Raw genomic sequence first — 18,859 nt, forward strand, 5'->3', positions numbered from 1 at the left:
CTCACATTCACACCTATGGTCAATTAGGAGAAACCAATTAATCTTTGGCACATGTGTTTATTTCCTCTATGTGTGGAAACAATACTGAATGGGACTGTCCAAATAGCACGAGAAAACCAGAAAGAGATTGGTGTAGCGCCATAACATCACATGATCCACATATATTAAAGTAAATGATATATTGGTAGCTGGTGACTGTGAATGAAAACCATCTTGCATTTCAGTGAACTCTTGACTAATACTGTCTGATTGCATTAATAAGGCTGCAGATTTATTCTGAGCACAGCGATGACAAAATCTATCCTAATTTTGTCAAGGATGAGACTGTTGATAAAATTCTTGTTAAACTCTCCACTTGGTGCTTCATTAATCTGTCTGATGGAGAATGTCAGAATGAAAAGGATGCAAAAAAAAAAAATATTGGGAAGAAAAACAAAACAATTACACCTCTGTGATTATTTTTTTCTCCTGACAATTTGTTTCTGTGTTTTTGTTTAAACCGTGGGGACCAGTGACAGGAAACTGTTTGAAACTATCATCCCAAGAGTGTGACATTGCCCCAGAAATAATGGGAGTGAACTGGAAACATGCCCTGTCAATTAATTGCTTGTTTATTTTAATAAAAGTCTTGATAGGCAATATTCTGAAGTGCAACGCTTGAGCAGATATGGCACTATAAACAGGCGGGCCTCGCCATTCACACACACTATAAAGCTTGCAGGGCTTGGCCCATGCATGCAATATGTGTTTGACTTGCTTACTACACACACCTCAACAAATACACATAAAGACAACGTTGACTCTTTTACATAACATACATTTCAACAGCGTAATGAAGCCATTTAGGAGACACTGCTGTTTCTCCTGCGTTGAAATGAGCTCATGCCTGATCACAAATAAAGCAACTGCTCCTCCACTGGGAGGCGAGCGATCCTTATGTGACCTCCGCAGAAACGCTTTGCCTCATATGATTGCACCTGCAATCTGCCGTTGCGGTTTTTACATTGCAGCATGACATTAAAGTTTAATGGAAACAAACAAACAAACAAACATGAATCCTGAGCTTTGTAGAAGAGTGGTACAGCCACAGGGAGGAGATGAGTGAGGGAGTGACCTTTGTGTGGCGAATGCAGAGATTGTCTCGGTTCCCAGTAGCCGTAAGAGACTGGGACATAATGAATAAATGAATAAATTCAGTTACAGTCTTGATCAATGGAATAAGTAGTGCCAACAAGGCAACACTTTTGTGCTACAACAAGATGAACAACTGGGTATCAGCTTTGAAAGGCCGACGCTGAGTTTGACTTATTTGCCAGTCCAGTTGCGAAGCTTCCTCAGCTTCGGCGTGCAACACTCGTGAGCAAGCTAACAACAAACACAGGATACAGACGTGTACTTCCAATCCTCCCTCCGGAAGATAAATCTATGATTTAATCTGCTTTTTTACTTTGTGTTTGACCTGCAAGTGCAGGTACTTCAAAGCACCAGAGAGAGGCAAACTTTATGAGTGACCATTTTTTATCGGGCTGAAATGAATCTGTAGCAGTAATGAAAACTTACTTGACCTCTCAAAAAGTAAAGAGACTATATGCAAACGCATTTTTCATGACTCTTTTCAAAAGCAGGGAAGACTTCTACACCTTAAGCTCAGGGCCAGATGACAGAGATGAAGAGTGCAGAGCAAAAGAGATCCTTTACAATGCCTATGAAACAAAAGCTTGGTATAAATGCAGTGAGAGATATAGCAGACTGTTATTTACTTCTCTGCCTCTTACCTCTGTGAGAAAATGTCTCTGTAGGGGCTGCCATGCTGCATGGCGATACCATATCCACGGTCCGGTGCGTTGTTGCTGACAGTGTAGAAGGAGCAGTCCTCATCATTATTGGCGACGTATTCCAAAACTGCTGCATCCCACACGAAACCAAAACGTCCATATTTCACCTGGAAAGAAGACCAAAAAGGGGGCATTTAATAGATAGGTAGCAATATTCAAAAAGGTATATCTTTACCTGCGGTCATACAGACGACATCATTCAACACTCAGTCAGTAGTTATTCAGATGATTCCCTGGGAGATCGTTGATGAGGTTCCTGGTTGAAAATGGACCTATTTGGAGCTATTTATGAGCTGAATCACGGTTGAGTACATTAGGCAGAGGAGGTCTAGGAGGACTAACTCACCAAAGCATGTAGAGATATCAGAACCACAGTCTATCAGCAGTTTTAGTTTAAAAATGTAGTGTTGCACCAAGATTACACTCTCCGCCTGCTGTGGGACTGCAATCTATGCAGCACAGCAATTTCAGCATTCAGCATTCCCTCTTGGCTGTGAATGCATAGTCTTAATGGCTTGTTGGCTCATCTTTGAGGCTCTCAATGCAGCGTAGGTTTCACATGTTTGATGCATGTTGTTGTTTTGAATGTTTGCACACACACAAGTATGAGAACAGAACTCGTGCCTGAGGAGAACCACACAGTCAGAGGTGAAAGTCACAGCTCATTTCAGGTTACAGTCTGGGTACCTTTTGTTGCCACGGCTCTCAGTCGCCATTCAATAAGTCCATGATTTCACAAGAAAATGAGAAGTAGAGCGTAAACAATCAAGCTGTGATATTCACATCCTAACACCTCCAGACAATTCACTCAAATAGCCTTGGGTGATAAGTACAACAGAGACCCCTCACACACACTTTACTTCTAACACATTATTTTGGACTTGGTGTGTCATTAACTTTAATGGAGCTTTATGAAATTTTTAAACCCCTCAGTCTGTGTGTGCATGTGTGCGTGCAGGCGGGCGTCACCTCACTTGGCCTGTGTGTGATGACTAATGTCTTAAAACTGACAAGCCCCTCTGATTGGGTAATTTCACAGCCTGTAATCCTCGGCAATGTGTATGTGTGTGCTTGGAGATCAGTGCATGTGTGTATGTTCAATAATTTACTGCAGGGCATCAGAAAGACTCATTCTGCTCTTCATAACCTTAAAAAGAGAGGGAAAAGGCACTTTGAAGAATAATTTTATGGCTTTTCATTATTGCATTTGAATTGAAAAGATTATGGACTTTGTAAAAAGGGAAATTAGCGGAAAAAAATCTGTTTCAACACCTTGCAATTTACCATTATGGAGATTCTTCTGGCTACATTTGGGTGAAAAGGTCTGAAATGAAGTATATGTGCAAAAATGTCTGCAGTGACCTCTCCTATCAGCTATACACTGCAAACAAAAAAAAGCAAAGGAACCGGAGATCTGACAACCTCATTAACATTTTCACATTTGTTTGAATAAATTGCAATCTGTGAACTTCAGCACAGATGGCAACATATATGGATCGGTTGAGGGAAGATTGATTGACGGGTTGAAATCTCTGCTTATAATAACCAGGTAGCATTCGCACATTCTACCCTTATTGAGCTCCTTAATAGTAATTGAGTGAAAAATTTAATACAGGCAGGTGGATTATGGTTTAATCTACTTAAATCAATGAGCTCCCGACAAAAAAAGTTGACAATGTGCATACAACCATCACTTGAGGCAATTCTTAGTTCAATCCTGCAGTTCCTAACATAACTGAATGAACATCAGCATCAACAAATGTTACTGTGGACAACTTTTGAGACCTATGGTCAGTTAAGTGTATTTGGGGCTGCGATGTGTCTCAGTTGGTAGGGACAGGATGTCTTCCTATTGCAAAGTTGAGGGTTTGATTCCGGTCTCACCCTGACCGTATAAGTGTCCTTGAGCAAGACAATGAACCTGAAGTTGTTCCATCAGCGGTCACCACTGGTTTGGCAATGAAACAATGTAAAGTACTTTACATTGTGTTGAAGCGGTGGAACAAAAGGCTTATATGAGTTTACTTGCTGACCTGCAGCAGTTCATTTTTGAGTATGTGTATATAGCTTCCATCCGTTTCACTCATTTTGCACTATATATTTTAATATATTAAATACATTTGTACAGTCCCCAGAAAACTTAATACATTTCTAAAAGACGTTTGTTTAACTGAGGATTCTGTCAACATATGATAACCAGCAAAATGCAATTACCACTTTCAGATAGACAAATGACAAAGAAAAGAAAACTATCTAAAACCACCAGGAAAGAATAATAATATTAGTTTTCTAAAAGCCGTTGCAGTAGGAAGGGCATGTCAGTCAAATTAAAAGTAAGAACAACTTATACTCTCTTCTTTGAATTTTGGTGTTGAGGCAACACTGTAGCTTGTATATGGATCATGGCATGCCTGTGAGGGAGAGAACACAAACAAGCAAATACAGGGGGAAAAGAAATGGAGATTTAAAAGCTGGTATGGGTTGATGCCTTTCACAAGCAAAGACAGCATGGAATTAATTTGTTTACTTTGACTCATAAGGCATTTTGGAGAGAGAAATCAACTTCGGGAACAAATAAAAAAGCAGTTTAAAATGGAGTCAGTATAAAGTGAAAACAAGATGAGACGATGAGTGGGAGAGATAAGAGCGCAGCAATTCATAATGAACATCACTGGTTTCAAACCTTAGCCTGTGTACTAAAGGACAAGGGGTAAAGGGAATATGGAGGAGGACGTGTGAAGGAAGACTAACAAAAAGCTTGTTCGTTAAAAAATACACAACTCTTCGACTGTATTTTGAAAAATAACAGCAGGGCTGCATGAGGTCAGGTGATCCTTCTTATGGTAGTGTTTTATTGCTTGTGAGGCACTATTATTTTTCACAGTTTTTTCTTTTGGGTGCTTCACATAGCATGACTTGATTGAAAATCATTCCAAAGTGTCTTCTCAAAGCTTTAACTCTAATTAGGCCTGAAATAATAACTATAGCAAAGCCAGAAAATAATACAATCACATAAAAAGGAATTATCCCTGTAATGAAAATGATGCTGGAGTCTGTGAAGTGAAATGCCGTTGCCTGCAGCTGCACTTGTGCTTCATAAACACAGACAATGTAAGTGTGGATAGGGAGCCCTTGAATTGATGCACCAGAACAAGTGCTCAGAATACACAGCATCAGTTTGGTATTGATTCTTGTTTAAATAATTACCGAAGACAAAAATCACAGCTGTGGGCTTACTCCATTGCTTCTCAGCGGTATGGTAAATAGAACAATACTTTGTTTTGTGTTTTTCTTTTTTCTTTGCCCCCACAATGTATTAATAATACACCTGAAACTTCTCGTTCACATTATTTAGTTCTGAGAATCTATGGCGGGATTGGTTAGTTAATAATATTAAGTTGGTATAAGTGGCTTAGTTGTTCAGTCAGTGTGTTTATTTCTCTTTTGTGCTTTTGTTGACTGAGTTAATTGTTGACATGTCTGATTTATCACATTGTTTTCTCCAACATCATGTTCGTTAGTGCAATTACTATACCATTCACCTGAAGCAGGTTAAGGGGTGGTGATATTGATATTACCATTATAAATGATCATATAGTGCACAATTAGTCAAGCGCTACACATCCTTTTATTTCTTTTTTTTTTTCACGGTCCAATTAGAACAATGATTGACACATTGTGGTGTGTATTTGCAGCATTTCAGAGAAGAAGCATTTTCATCTATTTTCACAAAGTGTTCACAGAATTGGAGCGATTTCAAATATTTTTGTTTTTGGGAGCGCCTTTTGAAAAGTTGTGTATTTAGTTACTCTGTACTCCATTGTCGTGTAAAGGGGCACCAAAAATGCAACAGAAGTTTTCCATATTCACTTGAAAATGTTGTCTAATAAACATTGTCCATAATATTTGAAACCAACTCAACCGGAACAAAGTAATTGGGAACATATTTTGTGAACTTTATCGATATTACTACAAAATAGGAAAGACTCCAGCAAGCAAGCAGGCTGAACCCAGGATCGGTGGGATTGTCTTGAGAATACATCTCTGTATACTTTATCATTTCTGAATATATTGTGGAATTAAAGTACTATTTGTATTTGAATGCAGGACGGAATTTAGCTTTGTTTATTTGGACTAACAGAGACAAAAGTCGTTCTTGCTCGATGAACGAATTGAAAACATTTTCTTGGGAGAAGGGATTCCAAACATTAGCGGACACCACCAGCCGCTCAGTGTAACAAAATGCTTAACCTGCAAACAAAACAACCTTGTCACTGAACCCAAAAGGACTCTTAAATAAAAACAGCTCAGGAGTGAGGGATGTTTATAATGTATTTTTGATGCTAAACATAACCCTTTGAGTAGCTTTTTAGAGTTTCACAAACCTCCTATTACCATGCAAATGAGGAGCAAGAGATAAGTTATTGTTTTCATTGTTTGTCCTTAGGCACATCCAGGGAACTTTTTAGCACTTTCATTTAAAGGTGTGTTGGAGCAATATTCGGAAATCTTAAAGTAATAACTGCATAAGTGTTTTCTCAGGTGGACTCTTCAATAACTGAGCAAAGTTTAAGCTCTTAATCTGCTTGCAAATGTGTGCACTGTGAGAATAAATTATTCCTGTCCATGCTGCATGTGATATATTATGCTTGGTAACAGCAGAGTATGTCATCTACAAAATGTGCACTTGAAGACTGAATTCAGCCTCTTCACAATAAAGCACATTATTCAGATTTATATGGACTGTAGAAAGCTTTGCTCATCTTAATGTATCTGTCCATCTTCTATATCATATCATCCAACTTTGAATTGAACTTGGATACTCCCACAGCTGGGCAAGAGTGCTAACCAGCTGTGCAGCTCCATTTTAAGAGAGATACCCTCAAAATGCACTGTTAGTACATCCAAGACTACAGTAAATAGGTCTTAACAAGACACATGGTGCCATTTCACGTCTTTAAACACTGACTGCTGCTTTTAAAACACATTGCTCCCATTGTTCACACTTGTACTTCTGTTCCCTGCTCAGGGTTGTGACTCTGTCCGTGCCAAGGTAATTAAATCATGAGCTATTGTCCTCAGAAGCACCGATGGACACTTTGGCTGCAGTCACAGTCACACAGAGATTTAGACCAAAGGCCCCCACACATACAAACACGACTGCATCCAAACACTGACGGACGACCAAACGCATCATCAAACATCCAATGAATTCTAATCATTGCATTTGGCCTTGTTTTTCCACCTCATGAATGTGACATGGACAACACAGTAGGATCCATAATCACCAAATTAAAGTCATCTCAGCGTCTCTTGTACCCGTCCCTCCACTTTATTCCTATGACTGCTCTCCCATTTTTAATTTCATTCCCTGCTTCCCGGGGAAGAGCGGAAAATGCATCCAGTTCTGTTGTTCTTTCTTTGTTTGTGGTCTATGTGTCTTGTTTATCAGTTTTAAAGGGATGTTGTGATAGCGGGGCTCATTTAATGAAGCCATAACACCACTGAACCATGAGCACAAGCTATTTTTTGCTGCTGCTCTGATTTGTTTGTTGTTGTTTTTAATTCATGCACAAAAGCAGGAAACATGGAGCAGAAAATACTTAAATCAAAAGTAATTATTCATCTTTTTCCTCCACTATTAGCTTTTTGCTGTTCCAAAATGTGGTCACTAAACACCAGCTGGGTTGTGATTAGAGTGTTAACATGTTGTACAACATTATTTTATGTAACCACAGTGTCAACACTTTCACTGGAGAAAAAGTCTCAGTGCAACTATGCTGCAGCAAAAAGAAGAAGCGGCCTGTGTTATGGTGTACTCAAAAAAACAACCGTGACATGAGAAAGTGCGGGGCAGGACGAGTTAACGATCCAAACATAAAATAATCACAGTGAAATGATGGTCTGGTAAGACATAAAATCTAAATTAAGAGCAGATATAAAATGTTTGATATGAAAAGAAGGCCAGGTTTTATAGCATGTGTTGGTTGGGGTTGATGGGTTGGAGGAGGGGAGTGTTGACATTTTAAAATTTAATAATATAGATCAGTCTCTAATGGTTGAGGCCACATCAGTTTCGACCTTGTCAGGTTCAGACTCATCCAAAAGTTGTACTTTGTCTGTTGAGTCACTCTCAGGAGTGAGGACTGAGGACTGAGTTACTCAGTGCAGAGAGATCACTATATAAAATTGGTATCCTAGTTAGTGAAATGTTCAAATTTTTTTATAGAACCAGCTGTGTGGGGCTGCAGTCTATCTCGGGACACAAAGACACTCCCCCACAGTGGTTGTGAAGGCCTGAAATAAAAGTTACCGTTCTTTATTGGGTCCCCCCTGCTGCGGTCTGCATGTTGGTAGACTATCTCAGCTTTTTGCTGCTGTTTCTCATTGTGATTCAATCATTAATCAGTGTCTTTCAAGAGCAGCTGCTATGCCGAGTTCAGGGGTGCATGTGAGGGAATATACTCGACTGTGATAGTCGGTAAAAAAGTAAAATAATGACAGAAGAAAATAACATGTTTTTACCACATTTTGGTTTCCCCAAATTGTTTTACATGAACTTAATGAGTGAATCAGAGGGGCCTGCACAGTGCCACCAGCTCTGCTATTGTGTCACTGTTACACTGCATTAACACAGCTATGTGCATATTATCAGAGATTTGCCAAATTGAGAAAATATAATGCCTAATTTATCTTCCCATGTGCCCTGATATAATTCATACACCTTCAACTCCATATGTTTTCACATTACACTCACACAAATTCTTTATGTGTAATGTGACAAAATGTAGAAAACTTCAATGGGAATATAAACTTTTTCAAGGCACTGTAGTTTCAAACACAATATATATAATTTAATTTACAGCTCGAAGAAGCAAGGTCAAATCAACGACAACAACTAAAATATATTCATCTTAATACTTTCAGTTCATGTAGTTCTGAACAAAAAATGTTTAATTGTGACACATCACCATTTTTCTTGCAAACTCACCTTATTTTGTTTGTTACCTTGAGTGATAAAGATAACCCATTTCATTTTAACAAATACACAATTGCCTAATTTTAGGTGTATGTATTCAATTATAAAAATGGCACACTGGACAAAAAAGCTTGTACACACGAGAACAAAAAAATTATCCCTTGATCAGCAAGATAAAGTAAAATGATCTGAACAAACAAATGCCTTCAGGTTAACTTTGACTACTATATAAACTATTAAAAGCAGGCTTCACGTTGACATATTCCTCGTGGTCAGTTCAGACACCTTCTGACTTATAAAACTCTCTCCAGATGAAACTTCTTAATCATATCACAGACCTGGCCCAATGAGTGTCTCAAAACTCTTGGAGAGGTTTTTCTATGTTGTCCATGGTTCAAACAGTCTGGCTTCAGAGTCTAGCCACGCTGAAACTTCAAAAACGTCCAAACTTCTCCAGGGTCCACATTCTCTCACTCTGTCTGTCTGTCTTTTTCTCTCTCCACCCCTCGCTAAGAAAGATCCCTTCAAGGGCAGTGCACATGCAAAAGGAATAGCAGTCTTCATCTTTTTCCTCATCCATAAATTACATCTTAGATTACAAACACTTTTAAAATGGCACACAACAAATCGTCCCCCAGTGTGAAGTCAGTTTCTTAAATGTTCACTATTTAGCCTTTAAGCAGTGAATGCAAAATATTTCACACAAGGGAGGATCCCTGCTTTGTTCTTCCCAGTCAGAACGCACAGATAAAGTTTCTGCAAAACAGGAAAAAACTTGAGATGAAGTCTCATAGCTGTTTTAAAAGACATTTCTGGCAGTTTTTTTTTTTTTTTTTTTTTTTTTGTGCATTACTTCAGTATCATGTGTTTTATGATCCACGTGGATTCATTATTGCTGCACATCGCTATTCATTTGTCATAATCCTGCTCTCACTCACTCCTCCCTTCTTGAGAGTTTTCACTCCTCCCCTCCTGTGTTCCCCTTAGCTCCGCCCCTGTGCACTCCTGCTTCCTCCTCCTGGTCACAGCTGTTCGTAATCATCATCAGTGTGTGTATTTAATTCCCCTCTCTTGTAGCTCTAGTTGCCAGTTCGTCTGCGTTCTCCCACCATTCATACTTGTCATTTTTTCCTCGTGTTGCCTTTGTGTTTTTCGACCTTCTACCTGTCTGACCATGCCTCCTGGATTTCCTCCTCAATCGCCCTGTACTGGTTTTGACCTTGGACTGCCTGACATCGCTTCTGCTGTGGTTTTATAATAAACACTTTTGAACTGAGCCTCTTGTCTGCTGTGCAATTGAGTTCACAAACCCTGACATCATTCAACATTGCAAAAACTACAAGTCAAAAATACTTATGGAATAGAATATAAACATCTATTAAATGTCATGAAATGAAACTGCAAAACAATAAGGATAATATTATAACAGACTCACTCTGGTTCAGGTAAGTCTACCTGGTGGTGACTAAATTGTATAATTCGCACAGACCAAAAATCTCCTCAGAAGGTTGAGAGTTAAAAATGGCAGCACGTACAAAATATAGGACAGAGACAGCTGGGGCTATAGTCCTGCATGATATTTGTATGTGTTGTATTTGAGCTCTGAATTATTATTGTCGCTTTCACTCTTGATGCACAGCAGTTGCAATCGCTGCTTTACTTGGATAAGAAATACAATTTTTGACGTGTTTTGATTCAGACTCTGCTTTTGGAGGAGCTGTAACTGCAGTGAGTGGGCGATAGATTTTATCCCTCCTGCGATAATTCAACAAAAAGAAATGCATTGACCTCCATCTCCCCCATGCAAAGTGCAGCCTCTTAATAGAGTATTTATAGATTTTAGGTGTGACTTATAGATTATGGAGCAGCTGCTAATCTTGTTACATTGACTGCGGTGTTACGGCAATAACAGAGTTGAAACAAATTGCCACTGGTTTAACCACTGGAGACAGTTAACTTCATTATTTAGCAAAATTCCAAAATACATGCAATGATGAAGCAATTTTGGTGAGCTATTTATATACATTGTCATCATGCACGAAGCCTGATACAACCAGGTGTGTTGAAGCAAGAATTCAAACAGAATCATACAGAACTGTGGCCTACCACTTGTTCACTTGTGGAAACACTTCATTATAGATTTTGGCACTTGGCGGTGCTGAAAACTTGTTGTTCGAACCTTTATTTCCATCATAAGAATCAACGTACATTTCTGCTTACCGAGTAACATGTATTAAATGCTGAAGGTGTGGTTTATGCCCTGACATTACAATTAAGTCAGGCTTGGGGGAGAAGTAGTAGGCATTATCACTATGCTGCAAATGTGCATGCATATGTACATACATGAAGAGCGGAAATACTGTTGTCACATATTTCACAAGAAAGCATTTAATATGGGTGCTATAAGGCCATAATAAAAGTATTGCTATGTACTATTTGAGACATTCAAACATTTAAACAGCCAGCAGTAGGGTTTTTTTGGTGACGACTCAGCAGCACAACCTGTTGAATAACCCCCATGTAATTTTATCTAATTTTATTGGAATGACTGACAATAAATAGACAAGTTTAATTCACAAAATTACATCATTGAACCACACATTTTGTGCCAAATTTCTCATCTCTATCAATAACTGCTACCAGCTATAAAGTGTCTCCTCACAGTCTCCACTCTCTGCATACTTCTGCATGTTGTTTTCTTGCATCACTTTGCTTTGACTTTGATTTGTTTGATTTTGAAGAAATGAGAGAGCGGCTGATGCGAGACAGACACAGACAGAAAAAAGCAACAGCCCGGAGACAAGCTCAAATCTACTGGTACTTTTCATACATCTCAGGCTGTAAGTACCAAAGATCTGAAGCTTTTTCCTCATTTTCTAGCCATTATAGATAGTTTCTGTCTGTCGTGCTGATACCACAGTCACAACAAACTTTACCTCCCATACCTTCTACCATTTCATATGATTGCAAACCAACCCGTAGATTAGAGTTCAATCCAATTGAACTTTGACCTCAGTAAGCTACAAGGATCTTCAAAGTGGGTTTGGTGAAGGAGGTGAACTCTGCCCTCACTTTCAGGAAACAGAGATTTCCTCTGCCCTTGTTCTGTAACTGCACGGTGAACTAACACTAGTGAGGATTAAAAAAAGGCTTTTTGTGCCTGCGGCGTGTTCAAAATGAGGACAAAGGTTAATAACAGAAATATTTTATGAAATTCTGTTTAATTCACAACTCAGCTATGTGTTGCTGTGCTATCCAGCCTAACTCCCGCAGGTTGTGTTTACTACCCCGCCTGCGGTATTTCTTTCCCCCTCCTGCCTCCTCCTTTTGGCCACACCATGCGAGTAAATTACACTGTGTAAATTTGGGTCTGACTGCAGAATAACAACTTCCTGCTCTCTCAGTCAAGCATAAACACAAACCACATGCCCACACATCTACAAATGGTTTCATAAATCATTAAACCAGGTATTTTGTCAGTTCTGTTTGGCCCTGCTTTGTGCCATCTTTGTTTTGGGTTTCATTTTAGAAATTAGAGAGCATTATAATGAGAGCCTGCTCACCCAGAAGAAAGCATTTTCCTCCTGTTTGCAACTTGCTTGTTTCTTGTGGAGATCTAAATAAAGGTAAATCCAGGCAAATCAATCAAGCCAGAGAAGAGAGACGCACCGCCACCTCACTGCCCCATCAATATGTAAGAGGAAGGTCAAATCAGGGCAAGATCTGTGGGAATGTTACAGTGGAAAAATACGCTTCGTGTCCTGATATATATGGCTGTACAGGTTCCCCCACTTTTTGTGCTTCGAAAGGTGTTACATAAGAACAAAAACAAAACACAAGAGGAAAGAGCGCAAATGCGACTTGACCAATCTCTTTTTCATTTTTTTTTTACGACCAAAGACCAATCACACAAAACGCATAAAGACATTGGTGGTTAGGTTTAAGTTGATAAATGTGTGGCACGCAGGTGGCAGCAGACCTTCAAGGGGCACTCAGTCCAACTGCTCACTCTGATGGTAACAGTCGCATTCGTCCCTGGAGACACAATATGACAACTTCTTCACCCCCTCTTCTCTCTTTGTTTTCTCTGTTGTTTAATTACCATCAGCTGTCATTAGTCGTCTTTGTTTCTTCAGGAGGAAGAAGCATGGAAAAAAAAGAAATTAATCGCCCATTGCCACGCTCTATGCAAATCTTTGCTCAGACCCTGTTAAGCCGATGAGAGATGTGATAGTGGAAGAGAGGAGTAATTGGAGACAGATGTTGGAGAGACGGATCATCCGAGACGGATCAGTGAGCCAAAACTAAGATGCCACCCTTAATAGGATCTGGCAGAAAAAAAAAATATATTTCTGTCCGTTTTCTTTTTATCTTCCCTTTGCTCAGTTGTATTTTTCATAATGAAATCTGATGTCACATTTGCTTGCCTCCCCCCGTTTTTTTTGTGTGGTCTTGATGACTTTTTGCCACTAATCAGTTGTCTTGGACGACTCGCATACGATGTGCATGAGCAAATAATCTATTTCCTTTATTTCTGATCTCCCTGGCAACCTAAGCAAGCAGAAAAAAAACTACAACAAGCACCTACTCACATGAACATTATCTTGTGTATTATGTCACATACAACCAAAACTAATGCTTAAACACAATACAAAGGCTCATGCAATTACATCATAGGCATAATGTAAAGTATTTCAGCAATTGAGAAATTTAAATCAACAGAATATATTGTTAATTTGATGCAGTGTTCGACTATATAATTTCTCTATGTTTCTATGTGCTTTGCAGCAAATTCACCAAGAAATAATGTAAGCACACCTAAAGCTACAAAGTGATGATGCTTAAATCGTACATACCACCATCTCTCATTAAAATGGTTGTGAAATAAGATACATGGCATGTGCTCATTCATCAGGATAAACCTTTCCAGATGAACCGTCTCATTTCGGAGGAAGTCCTTAATGCATAATGTATCACTGGGGCAGACAAAGATGAATAAACAATTGAAACTGCACAGTGGCTGCAGTATGCACGCCCACAAAAGCAGAAAGAGGGTCTCATCCTTCTCATAGTTCCAGCATACAGAGTAGATCTGGCACATACACAAAAATGGTTCATTGCTAGGCAGTGCAGTGGTTGTTTACAGCCTCCTCTGAACAATGACTTACAACAGGTAGTGAATGTGTTGTTGTACTCACCTGTTTGAATGTCATCCGACAAGCCCCGGGCTCAATGAAGTCAAACCACAATCTGCTCGGGGCTTTAGTTCTCTGCTCAGCCATTGTGAGTAAAAATTATGACCAGTCGTTTCAGCCTCCCCTGTCCTACAAAGTTTTCAGACACCAGGCTGAAAGAGTGCTCCACACTAAAACTGACAGAAACATCTTAAAGGCTGTGCACGCCATCCTGAAGGTGCTCTCTTGAATAAATATGGAAGTCACAGCTGAACGGTCCATCGCAAATGTCTCCTGACTTGGCAATTAGCCGAGCATGCACTTGTGATCCGGCTATGTTGTGGGTGTGTGACTCAGGCCACATGCGACTGCGTTAATTGAGCCATTTGATAAACTTAACCATGTCCTTCAGGCAACGCAAGTGTTGCTTTTCTTCTGTTTACAAGCCGCTGCACCGAGCTGCACACAACCTGACACTCGATTAGTGAAGCACATCCATGACCTGCTTAGCTTCCGTAAAGAAAAAACTGTTGCATCAGTTGGATGGCTCACATTTCCACAAATCTTTCAGACTTAAATCAGTGATCCCAAAAAATGCATAGCATTTGAACTGAGCAATGTTTTTTGTGAATTTCATTTTGACGACCTGAATGTTAACCACTTCCATCTCATTTCCGAAAACAAATCGTCAAGCAGCAATTTGAAAAATTAAAAATCTAAGAATAACAATTGCATCACAGGTTGAACGTTGGACTTTCACAACATCTTGATGGCAGTGATGTTTACATGATGTTAAACCTTTAGAATTATGGTTGTAATAGGTCACTGAGATGTTATGTTTAACAATGATTAATGTACTGAAAACAGATGTTGTGAATAGCTTAATTGACAAGGTGCACAAGTGAATTTCACAAAATGTTGGCCTCTGACCCTGCATCAACTTCTTCTCTGCTGCTGATCGAGCACTTTTTTTTTTTACATGACTATTGTTTCAAGAGATCAGAAAATGTGTAAAAACCTCGACCCTTGCAAACTAAAAACTGATAATGACAATTAATCAGGTAAACCTACTGCATACAATTTACTTTTTTAACAAAAACAATACATTGGATTCTTCTTCTGTATTAAATGGTGTATTTGGCTCCAGAGATCATATTATAATATGAATTGTAAGATTTTTGTTTTTTGTCTAGAAAAATATTATTAAGCTGACATCTGTTTTGACAACTTGTTTTATCATGTATATTAAGTGTTGTTGGGTTTTTTTTTTATCATTGTTTGTGAACTCTATTTCTCCTCTAGCTTCAGAATGTTCCAGATCTAGTACTGAGTCACTTTGCCCCAATCACATAACGGAATAGGCATTTTTAATAAAGGTACTCCTTAGGCTAAAAGTTCAGAAAGACAACTTTTCAATGGCAGCCTGGGAGCAAATTTCAGATGGATTGAAGTCATTCAGATGTGTGATGTGCAGCCACCGCTCACTGTTCAACGATGAAGAACTGAAGCAGAAAAACCAGGGGGATGTTGCACCGTGAGGTTTTCCAAGACATTTGTATGGATGCGACACTGGCAGGTAGGAAAATGATTCAATCCAACATCAAAGTGGGCTTCAAGGTCAAACGCAATGGGTGGTGGCAGCATGCACACCAAAAAAAAAAAGAAGTGGTGTCTGAATGTAATGTGGAACTTAATAGCGGAGTAGTCACAAACTCTAGCTCTACTATACACATCACAATCCCAAGAGTTGATTTAAGCCTTACAAGGAAAACTGTTTTTTCTTAATTTAATGAACGAGATTCATTCAGCGGATAGTGACTTGATTTATCTTTTATTTGAAAGTGACTGATTTGAAGCAGACATCCAGACAAACAGAAAGACATTTCTGTGAAACATCTTGTCTCAGAAGTGACAGGAGGTGGATGACCTATACAAGTGTGATCTAACAAAACTTCTTCTTGCCTCTATTTGGAAGTGCAACAAACATGGAAACAAATCAACGCGAGACTGACTGGCACCAAAATTATTACATCTATCACGTTGACTTTTCTTTGATTCTTTTGATCATAAAACTCATCACCACAGATTTCTGCACAGCAAGCTGGCGAAATTGAGGGAAAGCTTCGGTAAACCAAAACATATTGAAACAAAGAGGAAGACTGAGAAGCCAAATGTGGCCATGACAAACACAGACGGTGGCAGAGGGAAACAGACGTGGCAGCAGGCTCAATGTGGAAAAACACAAAGCCTGGAGAGACTTGCAGATGATATATGGAGGAAACCTAAGAAGTTAAATGCAGATATTGTGGTAATTCTTCAACTAAAAGTCATAAACATATCAAAAAGCTCCTCAATGACACCTGGGAAATTGTGTATTAATACTATAAAAAATGACCCTCGGAGTATAAAACACGAGGCCATAAAAGTGCCTGCACACCCCACCACAGAGCTCTCTATTTGCATGCGGCCTACGCATGTGACTACATTCAAGTTGAAATGCAGGAATGAAAAGAGTTTTCTACAGACGTCTCTCACTGCCAGCAGTTTATTTGTGTGCAGCTTTGAATTTGACTTCTCTTATTCTATACCCAAGATATTCCGTTTTCCTCGTGTCAAGGTTCAGAACAGTTTACTGCTATGGTGAGGGCTCGTCTGATTTCTGAGAGCTACAATTCAAAATAATGGGAAAATATGCAAGCGAGACCAAGAGTGACATCAACAGGAGATGAGAGCAAGGACAGGATGTCTGCCCCTCCGTCCAGCCATCTATTTTCTATCCACTTATCAATGAAGCACTCCTATCCCAGTGTGCGTGCCCCTTGGTTGCCATCCTCTCCATCATGCTTGGTGGACACAATAAATGTGTGAACTGTGTCTGCCACCTTGCTCCTCCTAATGTGGAGGATCGCTAACTGACTTCAAGGTTGTTGCAGTTTATTGAGCTCCTCACCCTGTCAAGGTCAATGACACCAGACACCCTGTGGAGGAGCCTGATTTGGCAGCTTTCACAACTCTGCACTTTCCAAATTTCATGACCACTAGCAAAGAAAACAAGCACATTAAAAGCTTTGACCGTCTTCTTGTTAACTGCACTCCATCAAAGTGTCCTTGAACCTTCTCTTGATATTTTTGCGCAACACAGATTGTCCAATGTGATCGCCAATTCATTCAACCTGTTTCGAATTTAACATTATGACTTAAAAAAAATAAATCAAAATGCTCATGAGTATTTTAAGTGATTCGTGTTTTCTTAATTTTGAAGGTTCATTAGCCGGTGGACTTCTGATGTTGATAGCAACTGTAACATAATAGTCAACTAAAACAAGTTAATTGCAAAAAAATGTTTTTTCACTGAGGACCCCAAACTCAAAACTGTTTTAATGACAGTCTTATAATAGAGAGTGGGTATTTCAGTTCACTTCAGTTCTCATTGTTTGATCACCAGCAGCAACATTTTTCCTTGATTAGCCTTGTTCCATCAAGAATAAAACTTAAAGCCATCAGAGCTCATTCTAAAAAAAAAAATACTATTCAGTCCAATCACATGATTTGAACCTCTAATTATTATGAAGCTTGTAGTCAAATAGCGCGTCACAGTATTTGGAAGCCTTGAAGTAACTGCAATTTTTAGAAAAGGTTGAAGAGGTGTCTTGTTCAAGCTCTGTCGAGTGTTAACAGTGGGACGTAAAATACAGTCAAGTGCAAGTTTCATGTGTGGATCATCCGATGATGTTTTTATATGTTGCTCGAGGCCAATTTAAAGTGAACGTCAGGCTGCAGTTGGCCCACTGTCTTGAGTTTGGACACTAAATGATTTACTCTCAACAATATTAACACGGATGATGTTTAGACATTTTAAGTGTCAAGAATAGAGTATAAGGCATAAGGTGACTATGACCTTGTCCATGATGGTGTATGTGTCAAGACTCGGGAAAATATGAATCAATTTCATCCAAGTTATTCTGGAGAAATCTTGACCCCTGACCCTCACAATCTGATCACTTTATCTTTGAGTGACAGATAAGGTGTGAAGAGTTTGAATGAACTCCTTCAAAGCTTTCCAGAGAAGTCATGTTAAAGACAAGTTATTGGAGTTGAAGTAAACATGTGTGCCAAGTTGAAAGGATATTCCCTTGAGGGGTTGAGAGATACCACATGAAAAGGTGCGAGAAGGGCAATTTAAACACATAATATACACCTTTGGGTGCCACCAGGAAGAGGCATGAAATAAGCTCAGTATACCGCTGTGTACTTGCTAAGGTCAGGACTGCAGACACCGTTTCAAGGCAGGATCCCAAATGTGTTCTGCCAATTTAACATGTTAGCTGCCAAAGCAGTTTGGGGAACATAAAAGGCTCATCAAATGTAGGCTGTAGCCTTCACACCAGCTCAGACACTCTGCCAGCCCTGCTAAATTAAGTTCATTAACTTTCAGTGGTGAGTCCTGGTGCCAAATGGTTCAAGTACACTGTCAGGAGCTCTTTTACATCACCAAGGAATAATTGCTTGGGAAAACATTGACACTCATTGCAGGCAGGTTCCATGTGTGTCGTAAATGAATATCCTATCGCTCTTACATTTCAAAAAAATAAAATGTGCATGTTAGTGTGGAAGCAATGCAGTGTGATTTGGGGGCATTTTAATTGGAACTGTGTGACAGAAATAGATATGAAGGCAAGGAGGAAAAAATGATGACTGATACACTCAGATGCTTTTCCAGCAACAGATTTTAGGTGAGCGAGTGCTCTCACACCATCAGTCTATGTAGTTAGTTACATACGGTCCCGAGGGTAATTAAACGGTGTGACTTTCTTGTCAGGAGTCATTATTCATCCAAGAATAATTTGAGATTTCAGAGGATATTTTCACCT

General features: G+C 39.3%; 1 protein-coding gene across 1 annotated transcript in view; it reads right to left on the reverse strand.

Annotated features, from left to right (window-relative positions):
• grid2 (glutamate receptor, ionotropic, delta 2) overlaps positions 1 to 18,859 on the reverse strand; it is a gene marked incomplete at both ends in the record, with an annotated part of 484,572 nt that overhangs the window by 31,475 nt on the left and 434,238 nt on the right. Inside the window, one exon of the mRNA XM_080499738.1 lies at positions 1,776 to 1,942. Coding sequence (XP_080355864.1) covers positions 1,776 to 1,942 — 167 coding nt within the window. The remainder of the gene's footprint in view (positions 1 to 1,775; positions 1,943 to 18,859) is intronic.

Source organism: Blennius ocellaris, assembly GCF_963422515.1.
Source record: "Blennius ocellaris genome assembly, chromosome: 7".
Classification (NCBI taxonomy): domain Eukaryota; kingdom Metazoa; phylum Chordata; class Actinopteri; order Blenniiformes; family Blenniidae; genus Blennius; species Blennius ocellaris.